General features: G+C 44.5%; 1 protein-coding gene across 1 annotated transcript; it reads right to left on the bottom strand.

The window, feature by feature from the left end:
• LOC127205305 (zymogen granule membrane protein 16-like) lies at positions 1-2,104 on the bottom strand. The gene is made up of 4 exons (XM_051164542.1): positions 2,082-2,104; positions 1,273-1,334; positions 989-1,121; positions 1-399 (listed from the first exon to the last, which is right to left on the bottom strand). Exons 2-4 carry the CDS (start codon positions 1,325-1,327, stop codon positions 84-86), a joined length of 504 nt encoding a protein of 167 aa, XP_051020499.1. The 5' UTR covers positions 1,328-1,334; positions 2,082-2,104; the 3' UTR covers positions 1-83.
• Positions 2,105-11,161: the final 9,057 nt, after the last annotated feature.

Here is an 11,161-nt window from a genome sequence, read left to right on the forward strand (position 1 = left end):
GCACATTTATTAAGCTGTTTGGGAAAGGACTGGTGACAGGGGCGTTCCCACACAGTAGCCCTTGCAAACAAGAAGCCGAGGGTTCAGCAGCTGTTGTGACTACTAGGGTCGACACCCCAGTGCAGACCAATGGCATAGATGTAGTCACTAGCTCTGCCACTGATGAAACGAAGTACAGTGTTGGGGTGCAAGGGAGCAGCATTGAAACTTGTGCCTGTGTCTCCTCCAAAAGACCAGTGGCGGCCTTGGTTCGTCACGAAGACCAACTTCCTCAGATAAGTGTCATATTTACCAGTCACCTGAATCACAGATTCACCAGGGTACAAAAAGATCTCTTCCAGGTCTCCATATGTGCCACCTACATAGTCACTCCACGACTTACCATAGCGTACCTGGAGGCTGGGGGCAGAGGAGAGAAGGGAAACCCTGAACAGGGTTATCACAATTCAGGGCCTGTTGGTCTATATGCTGAGACTCTCAAAGATGGAGCAGAGAAGACACTACGCCCCCTCTATCTGAACGCTAGACGGTCACACTGAGAACTTCAGCCAACAATAGGAACAGAAGGAACCATCTCAAGAGAGGCCCAGGCAAAGAGGGAGGCCACCGAATGGAAGCAATGAGAAGGGACTTAAAACCAACCTGTTCAAGTTGAGGCCCCTGAAAGTTTCCAATTGCATGACTTTCCAACATAATGCATATTGGAGGAGGTGGGAGTTTTAAACAGAGAGAGAGAGAGAGAGGTGGGGGGAGAAGAGAGAGAGAGAGAGAGAGGAGAGAGGAGAGAGAGAGAGAGAGAGAGAGAGAGAGAGAGAGAGAGAGAGAGAGAGAGAGAACCACAGGTCCAGAATCTAGGTTCTCCAACATTTTTACCATGCACTACCTGTGACTTGTTGTTTTAAAGAGTTGTGATCCAAAGCAAACGAGAAGTCAATTTAGTAGAATTCCTGATAGACCTCCCAAACCACAGGAACTTGAAGAACCTTACCCGCTGATGTAGCTTGCAATGGCTCGAATACGGATGGCAGTGATGGGACCTTCCAACTGGTTGTAAGAATGAGAGAACCGTTGTCCGCTAGCACTTCCATATTCTCCATTGTAAGAGGAGGACTTGGCCTGAACTGGGAGAGAAAAGAAGGAGTTGGGGGGAGGGCAGAGCTATCTATCCCAGGAACCTAGTTGCTCCCCACCATCTCTATTCTTCCAGGCCCGTGTCTGGAAGCCGTGCAAGAGGCGTCCTCCCAGGATCCCAATACCAGGCACCTCACTTACCATCATTGGCAGAAGCTGAGACACAGAGAAAGCCTAGGAGAGCAAGGGCCAACATTCTGGGGCTGGAGTGTGAAGAGAGGGAAAAGAGAAAGCATATCAATTTCTCCCTGTGCTTTGCTTATCCCCGCACCCTTGGCCTAGCATGGAGAGCTAAGGCTTCAGTTTAGATCCAGCAGATGCAGTCTTGCTCTTAAGAGGAAGATGGTCTACCCAGAGTCTTGTTCCTTCCTGACACCGTCTCCCTGATCCCTCTGGTGTGGCTGTAGCTAACGTTCCTTCCTCAGTCCAAAAGACCAATCCTAACGTTCTGACTGGATTTATCCTATCTTGGTACAAACCTGGAAAGTCCTCAGAAGAGGACGTAGAGGCTGTTTCTAACGCACGGAGATGACTAAGTTCACCAAACCAAGACCCTGAGCTAAACTTGCCTGTGAGAGATCAGCCCTGGTGATGGAGTTCCTGAGGTTGTTAACTCTACCCTTATCCTCTGTTGAATTGGAGAGGAGAGCAATTAGATTTGTCTCCATGTTGCCAGGGATGGAGACAAGCAGTTCTGGTGCAGCTGGGAGAGAGGTTAAGAGGTTGCAGAAGTGGAGGCAAGCACCCAGTGTTTTAATCCAATCCTTCCTCTACCAGCGCAATCTGGTCGCTTCCGTCGACTGAACATCCCTGGTGTCCTTGTAATCTCTGTGCCCCAGAACTAGCTGAGATCCAGGGTGGCAATGCTCAACTCCCCCCTGCCACAGTCCAGGGCTCCTCTTCTCCAGCACAGATTTTAATATCACCCCGACTCCAAACTCTTTCCTTACCTGGCAGTTTCAGATGCAAAACAACACACACACACACACACACACACACACACACCCTAGAAATTTACAGACCTTTTATATCAGATCCAAACCCTCTCACTGTTCTTTATTGTGTAAACTTCAGTCCCAGAACAAATATGATGAACCTGTCAGGATCAAATATCAGGCAAGGTCTTTGTTAACATCCTCACCCCCATAAGTTACAGGTGGCAAGACAGGGGGCGGGGTCCACTCTAGGCAAAGTTCGGGATGGGCAGGATAAACTAGCTAAAACTCACTCACTGAAAGACAAGTAGGTAGGCAAACAACTGACGGGATCTAGCCAGGTGGCATGTCTCACACATGTACGTGAAACATTTGGGAGGCGTAGGCAGGAAGATCTTGTGTTTAGGGCCAGGTTGGGCTACAGTGAGAGATCTGGCTTCCAAGCAAGAGGAAGCAAAAGAAAGTGTAATCCGAGAGGTCTGACAGAAGGTTCCCTCTGTTCTCTGTAGTCTGTTGTACTCTTGCCTGAAGTTGGCTCTCTGTTGGAATAAACATTGTCCTTTAGTCACATGACTCCCAGAGAGGAAATACACTTCCTAACAGGGCCTAGAATTTGCCTGACCATATTTTTCTCTATTTGCTGCCGTTTTTTAAAGCGAAAAGTCTAATACTAAAGTTTAAGTATAACTCCTTATCTATTAGAAATAAATAAGAGGCTAGAGAGATGGCTCAGGAGTTAAGAGCACTTGTTCCTCTTGCAGAGGACCTGGGTTCGATTCCCAGCACTCATGCAGTGGTTTACAGCTGTCTGTAACTCCAGTTCCCACTTCTGACCTTTGCAGGCACCAAGCACAGATATACATGCAGGCAAAACACACATGAAACAAATAAATCTAAAATGAATAAATACAAAGATTATGAGACTCCCAACAGTTTTCATTATTCACTTACATACATATCAAATACTTTAAAATATGTTGTATTCTGAGATAAAACTGTTCTTGGGCAGACACAACACACATCCACCCAACCCACGTAGGGGCTTCTTCCTGTTCCTCGTAGGTTGCAAGCTGTTAAAGTTTGCAGCCCACCACTGGCTACTGGTCAAGATTAATGTAGAAGAAAACTAGCTGTACAGTTAGAAGGTGACACTCCAACTGCGAAAGTCACAAGTGAGCAAATCTGTTGAGGATACGGAGGGTTCTTTGCAAGGCAGCATTGTGTCTAAAGTAATTGAACACAAATAGAGGGAAATAGTGGTAGACAATAAGTCAAACAAACACTTTCATGTGTGTAGGAAAGAAACTAGCGAGACAGGAAAGAAACTGAAAAGCTGGGAAGAAAGATGCCTTATAAGTGAAAGAAGAAAATAATCGAATATCCTTAATGATCTCTCTCCCTGTTTTAAAAGTCACTTCAAGATCGTTACCATCCTTGCTCCTAGACCAATCTGTAAGGAAGGTCTTAATTCAGAGACCTAGGAATTTTTCAAAAGTTACATAACTAGTTACTAGATGTGATCGCCAGCAATTTGTTCAGTAAGATTTTCCAACATCCGTGGTTACATTTAGTGACAGTTGCTCTCTTATTATAAAACCAGTGAGATATGGAGACAATACCCAATACACAATAAATGTTCTGGAATTCCTGTCACCGTAGCCCTCTAAGGAGACTGTAAGTGTTTGCAGAGGGAGGTGTTAATCATTCGCTGGGACTGGGGAGATTCCTAAGAAGTAAGGGGAACTGAAATAAAATATTTGTCATCTACACTATTATAATCTGCCACTTTAGGAATAATATGCTGCCTAAAGGGCCATGATCTGTAGGCTTCTGGAGAAAGAACTAAAATAAATAAGCAAATAAGAAAATAGGGAAACAAATCTATAAAGGATTAGCTACTGTTTGACTCCCAGAGAAAGTAAGCCCTGATCCTACACGCCCTGCATCGCCAGGCCTTGCTTCCCTAGACATCTTTCCCACAGATGCCCAAAGCCTTCTGTTTTAATTATGTATTTGTAATCCAAATTATCTGGTCTATGGTTTAGACACAGGAGAACTGTCTAGGGGATAACCTTACTAAGATGGCAATTCTTTGCTTGCTAGCTAAGTGATGTATTTTCAAAGGTAACTAGTTTGTGGTCTTTTAATCGGTCTTGTTAGTTTGCCGAATCCTTGATGATCTTCAGTAAAAATGATGTCACTTTGAATTAACTTATAAAACCAACACTTGCTGCTCATACAGGCTGTGCTGGTTCCTCTGGAGGGACACTACAAAGACTTGTCTGTAGCTGCCAAACTCTCTCTTTCCAAGCTCTTCCTCTCCAGTGTCTCTCTTTCTTCAATCTCTCTCTCTCTCTCTCCCTCTCCAATCTCTCTCTCTGTGTCTATCTCTGTGTGTGTATGTGTGTGTGCGCGCGCACATGTGTGCGCGTGTGTGCGTGCGTGTGTGTGTGTGTGTGTGTGTGTGTGTGTGTGTGTGTGTGTCTTACTTCCTTTTTCTGAAAACAAGTTGTCGTAGGCAAGGCAAGATCCCAATTCCAACAATGTGAAAGTGCCGTTCCTTCTCTCCTCACTCTCAGTCAAAGACAAGAAGCCAGAGATGGGTGTAGAGGTATATTAATTCAGAACATGCCTGCTCTGGCAAGAGATCACATCCAAAGATCTAGGCCTGTGTAATCCAGCTGGAATACAAACATGCCTTTAATCTAGGAGACAGAGACAAACAGATCTGAGTTCAAGGCCAGCCTGGTATAGAGCAAGTTTCAGGTAGAGAAAAGCTTAGGTCCAGGTACGGTGGTACATGCCTTTAATCCCAAACGAAGGTAAAGTTAGTTTGTAGAAGGAAGCACCCATGTTTGAAAGTGATGCCTAATTGAGTGGCACAAAAGGTGAAAAAATAGAGAAGATTTGACAAAATAAGATATGACCAACTCTCACGAGGAAAGGGAAGGGAAGCTACTTAAGAGGCAGTTTTTCAAAGAGGGAGCAGTTTTACAAAGACAATAATAGAGAGATGGATTGGAGAGAGAGAGAAAGAGAGAGACGGAACTCAGGTGAAGAGGGAATGATCCAGAAAATGAAAAGAAGCCAGAAGAGTAGAGCAGATTGCTGAGTTAGTTTGAGGCCAAACAGAGCAATTCTGGGCCCAGAGAGAAGCCAGATTAAATAAGTCAGCTGGGAGAGGAGTTTGAGCCAGAACAGCTGAGTTGATCAAGCCAGTCCAAAGCTCAGAAAGAACAAGAAAGGGTGAGTTTATTAAGCAGTAAGTCTCAGAGGCTGAAAATATTCTAGGCCAATGTTAGATTACATGGAGGCTAGAAGCTTCCGGGACTGGGCCTAGGTTAGCAGAAGGAGGCAGTAAGCCTCCCAGACAGCAATTGAGCCAGGAGAATAAAAGTTCCTTTTACAGCTGGGAGATGGAACTGCAGTGAACCGTTGGGACAAGAGTCCAGCCAGACCTGTAAGGACTTCGAGTTAAGACTTAAATATTTACTCTGTGAACCAATCTGTAAGTGCACCCTACTGTCTGAGTCGCCTGACATAATGTTTTAAACAACCTGTGGGCAGCTGTGGACTATTTTTTATTCTCAGTTCCCTCTTTAGCTGTCTCCACCCAGCTTCTTCAAACACTGTTGAGATTCAGAGGAACAGAGAGATGGGTTTTGGACTCTGGACCTTTAACGTGGTCTGGGAAACTGGAGCGTGTTTTGGTCCTTCTCCCACGGAACAAGTGGCTTTATGAAATCCATACTCAGCTCAACTCCGGAAAAAAATGCCTCAGAGATTTCTGCAAGTGCGTGGGTGGCATCAGTGTGACTGTCAGAAAGTGGGACTGGGGGCGCTGCTGACACGGGGCTGAGAGGACACAGAGCGGTGATGGATAGTTCTTCTGAGCTTGCTTGTGTGACAGCTTTCCTCTCATTTCCTTGAAGTTAAGTTCCCGCCTAGCCTTGACTTCCTCGTGAGCTCCTACCAAGACAGGGTCTGTGGGTACCGAGGACTCTGGTCCTCTCTTCACCCATTCAAGGCTGCATTATAGGTTAAACCTTTGGCTTTGTGGAGATGGAGAGTTAGACGTGGTTAAGAGCACTGGCTACTCTCCCAGAGGACCCAAGTTCAATTCACAGCACCTACATGGTGGCTCCCAACTATTTGTAACTCCAATTCCAGGAGACCCAACATCTTCTTTGGCCTCTGCATGAATGTGGTACACAGACATACATGCAGATTTTTAAAAAGCCATCCATATAAAATAAAGATAAATAAAGATAAAAAAACAACAACAAAAAGAAAAACTTTGGATCTGCATAATTAATTTGCCTCAAAATCATTTATTTCACAATTTTATGTGTGTGAGCATTTTGGCTGTGTATTTACACATATGTGTGTATCTTGTGCCTGCAGAAGCCAGAAAAGAGTACTAGATCCCCTAGAACTGGAGTTACAAGTGGTGGTAGTACTGCCTTGTGGGTGCTGGGAACCAACCAGAGTCCTCTGCAAGAGCAGCAAGCACTCAACTGCTGAATTAGATCTCCAGCCCTAAAATCATTTTTAATATGATAATTTCCAGTGTGATAACACATATAGGCAAACAAGAAGGTCTCAAGTTTAAATATTGTTTCCTTTGATAACATGTGTGAAATGATTTAGACTCTAATTTCCTTTTCTGGAAAACGCAGTAGTATCTTCCTAGTAAGATACAATCCTAGCACAAGTGATCCAGCTTTTGTTTGCCATGTGGTCTGAATGACCCCAAGAGTGATCTACAATAGCCTTGCTCTGGGTTTTAAATGAGTGCATTTACTAAGCATTGCAAACAAAGGTAAAAGAACAGATGAAACATAAACAGAGGGAAGTAACAGACAGCCAAACATCATCAAAGCAGGTGCTTACAAACATTTGGCAAAAGCTGAGTAAGTCAGTCCGCTGGAGTTCTGGATTGAGAGAGACGGTCCTGGGCATAGTAGAGTGTTCCCAAAGGTGAGGCTCCCACGTAAAATACCAGATAGAGATGACATCATCAAATAAGGTGCTCAGAACATCTAGGAGAAACTGTGTGAGGAGTTCCCAACTAACTGAACACAGTGTCCATGTGTGAGCACCCTCTCCAGGTGTGAGCATCCCATAGCGGAACATCCGGCTTTTCTTTCCCACCATAGATATTCTGATGTCAGGGAGTAAACCCCAGCAATCTCTGTAGTGAATGGTTCATGTCCTGCCTACTCTCAAGGACACAACTTAGGGGGGCAGCAGCAGATCCTTAAACAGAAGATCTGCACCCTCACACAGACACACATGCAGGCAAACCACTAATGCACATAAAATAAAAGCAAATAAAAATTTAAAAGATTTAAAAACCATTAAGGAAAAAGCATTTCAAAGCTGGGCCAGGTGTCATAATGTCGAAATCCTAGGACTCCAGATCCTGAGGCAAAAGAATTACTTGGAGCTTAAGGACAAAATGAGCCACAAAATGAGCTATTTCTTTGATTTGTTATATGCTGTGCATTAACCACACAAAAACCCAGAGAGTAAAAGCCAAGGTTGTACGTTTTTCTGCCTTAAACATGGAACAGGTCTATGTGCAGTAGCTTTGAGAGTTTTCAGTGTCCCAAATAAACTGAGGGACGCTTAGGTAAATTCCTGCAGCTATGTAGTAAAAATGTGGGTAGATCTTCCTCCTGAGTCCTTTCTCCTTAGCAGTACTGCCTTGCTCTACAGTGTAATAATGCAGACAAGACCAATTATTAGATGCTGATCGGTTGACTTATTCACTCACTGCAAGCTCTGCTTGGACAGCCTTTCTGCCACGCAGGACCCCACTTGCTGCCTGAAACAAAATAGCTGAGTCAGTGGGTCATGGCCCTTAATAACCTGTGGCCTACTCGCTCACTTCTGTAACATCTCTCTGGGTTGCCCACCCCACTGTGTGTGTTTTTAGGGTGTAAAATGAGGGTGTAAATTGGATCAGAGATCATAGCCTTTCGGGAGCTGCCCTGCCTTCATCCACCGGCAACAGTCATGACAAGGTGGAAGAAGAAAGCATGGCCTACTGACTGGAGACTGGTGTGCAGGAGGTGGGCGGGATGAGACAGCCAGCTTGGTGGTGGTGGCTCCTAGTGAAGGGACCAGCCCCCTTAACGACCCCCATTAAGGCCAAAGTCTGGGAAAATGTAAAAATTGGCCTACTCAGTCCTCCCTTAAAGGCCCCCATTAAGGCCAAAGCATGTAAATTTCTAGAGGGTCCAGCTTGAACCAAGGACAGACAGATATCAGATCACTGTGTGTGTGTAGCAGGGACAGGAAAAACCTTGGAGAGTCCAACTTGACTCAAAGTCTCAGTCTGTGCTCAGGGTCCAGCCTGGACTCAAGGACAACCAGCTGTGTTTCAAATTTCCACTACTCCTCCCCAACTAAGAAAAGTTCCTAAACGACCCCTGTGACTGCTTCAACCAATCTTTTCCATAGGTTAACTTGCCCCTCCACCCATTATCCAACCACCAAATGCCAAGACTTGTAACTCCCTGCTTGCAGCTTTTCTGCCCAAATGCCAACCGATCACATACTGTAAAACTTGTTTCTTTGTCTAAAACCTATAAAAGGCCCATGCCTCTGTTTCTCGGGGTCTGCAGCTTGAAAGAGCTGGACAGACCCCATCGCGATGGCTCAATAAATTCCTATTCCTATGCATTTGCATGGACAACGGACTCCGTCTCTTAGTGGGGACTCCAGGAATAGACTAGAGATCTCTCTAGAAGTCTCAGTCTTACACTAGGATGATGCCCCTTTTGTCAAGTTCTTTGAGTCTGTGTGTATAGCAGGTGAGGATGCTGGTGAGCAAGGATGGAGATGGAAGAAAAAACTCTGAGGAGAAATAATGTTTTGGACCATGGTGGTAGCCCTTGGGATTGAGTCCCAGAAGTGAGACTGACAGTTTGCTGCTGTGCAGGGAGGGGAGTAGATTCAAGACATACTCCTAGGACTGGTCACTTGGCTTGATGGATGGCTGCACTGCTTAGTGAGATGGTGAAGAAAGAGCATAGTGGTGACCCCCTTCAATCCGAAGGCTCCTGAGGCAAAGGCAGGTGGATCTCTGTGAATCTGAGGCCAGGCTGGTCTACATAGTAGGTTCCCTCCAAGACATTGAGAGCTACAGAATAGAGACTCTGTTTCAAACAACAGCAAACAGGTTTAAAAAAAAAAAAAAAAAAAAAAAAAGTAGCAGCAGTAAAAAAAAAAAAAAAAAAAAACAGTGGCTGTGAGGAGACACTATTTTCTCATCAGAAAGCAGGGAAAGGACTAAGAACTGTGGAAGTGGCTTTGACATTCACGGTCATGCCTGACATCCATGTCCATGTCTCATGAATTTATTAATTTCTCCGTTCCTGAACCCTCCTTTGCCCATAGACGTAGGAGGGAGAGGTCTAGTACATGAAGACGACAAATGCCCTGTGTCAGCACGTGCTGACACAACTAACCACTTTTTATTAAATGCACCTAAGGGAGAATATTCATTTGCAAACAAATGATCCTCTTTCCCCACTGCCCAGAGCAAGCAGGACCTTTGAGCCCAGGTGGACAGCAGAGCAAGGCTGATCCATGGCCCTGGATAAACCCTCCTGGTCTTTATCAGGGTTTTCCCCCTCTTCTTTTGCCTTATTGGGGGTGGGGCGGGAGCAGGGGAATAAGTGGGTGTCTAGTGTCTCTGCCGTCTCTTCTCTTCGGCAGGTGGCCAAAGATGCTGCTGAATCCCGCAGTTCTTGTTACCATTAACAACAACGGATGCTACTGAGACACACCTTCACTTCAGATCTCTGCTCAGACATTTCACTTCCACGGAGAGAGCTTTTGCAAATTCATCCCCTCGGGTGTGTAACCAGTACGGGACAATCGCTCTATTAGACCATGACTTTTTTTTTTCTTCTTCATTGAACATTACTACAAGTTACAAATTCTGCTGTTTGTGTATTGTTTTCCCTTTCTACTGTATATGTTGCATAAAGAATTGATCACGTCACTGGTACCTATCTATGCAGGTTTGATCCGTAGAAAGAAATCTGAAGATATTTTTGGGACTAGGGATGTAGCTCAGCTGGGAGAGTGCTTGCCTGGCATGCACAAAGTCCTGGGTTCAATACCCTGTGTGGTGGTGCACACATGTTAATTCCAGAATTTGAGAAGTTAGAGGCAGGAGTTTCAGGAGTTCAAGAGGTTGTCCTCAGCTTCACCGTGAGTTCCAGGCCACCCTAAGCTACTTGAGACCTTGTGTAAAAAGTGCTTTGAATGAATACCATGAATAAATAGACAAAAATCATTTGTTCTATTAGAAAGGAAATGTAGCTACTACAATATGAAAAGGAATGAGGTGGTACAAAGTTGACATTCTAATTTCAAGTAGCAGCAAGGATGGTTACACGAAGCGGGGGGATTTCTCCAACGTGCAGCACACAGACATGGCTGGAGGGAGGCTGCTAGTGATAGACACTTTTTCCAACAGTGGGAGACATAGTAAACACAGTCAGCAAACACAAACCATGGGACTAAAACAAAGATATACTAAGATTAGAAATGAACAATGTTATGCCAAATTTTATATATATATATATATATATTATATATATATGCCCATATATATATGCCCACATCATAACCGAAAATGTCACATGACGGGAGTGCATGTATTGCTTTTCTTGGACCTTCCACGCAAACATTTATAGAAAAACTGAGAGCCAGGGAATGCTCTGGAGTTTTTACATGGCAGGCAAGAATTTTGACTTTTCAATGAGTACAAAATTCAGTGTAGAGAAAAACCCATCTTTCAAAACTGATTTCATAAAATTATTTCTTCTATTTTCTAAGCTCAATGTGTATTAAACAGCTTCATTTTTTTTTTTTAACCTATCAATTTTTGGGAGGTACATTCATAGGTCTTGTGAACTCACAATGAAAAGTGAATCCAAGAACAAGAAAGCCAAAGTCAGTCGAGAAAAACACCCTGACGGGCAAGGTCAGTTATTTAGAAACGCAAGCTTCTGTTGGCTTTCCCTCTCTCATAGATGTCCCGAAGGCCTGCCTTGGTGGGCCACCGAGCCTTT

Source organism: Acomys russatus, chromosome 21 (assembly GCF_903995435.1).
Source record: "Acomys russatus chromosome 21, mAcoRus1.1, whole genome shotgun sequence".
In the NCBI taxonomy this organism is placed as follows: Eukaryota; Metazoa; Chordata; class Mammalia; order Rodentia; family Muridae; genus Acomys; species Acomys russatus.

What these genes read in the sequence shown, in the direction of transcription:
- LOC127205305 (XM_051164542.1), bottom strand. Translation starts at nt 1,327, where the DNA reads ATGTTGGCCCTTGCTCTCCTAGGCTTTCTCTGTGTCTCAGCTTCTGCC. An exon ending in CTCAGCTTCTGCCAATGATG is followed by an intron (nt 1,122 to 1,272) that starts GTAAGTGAGGTG and finishes TTTCTCTCCCAG; the next exon opens with TTCAGGCCAAGTCCTCCTCT. An exon ending in ATTGCAAGCTACATCAGCGG is followed by an intron (nt 400 to 988) that starts GTAAGGTTCTTC and finishes CTCTGCCCCCAG; the next exon opens with CCTCCAGGTACGCTATGGTA.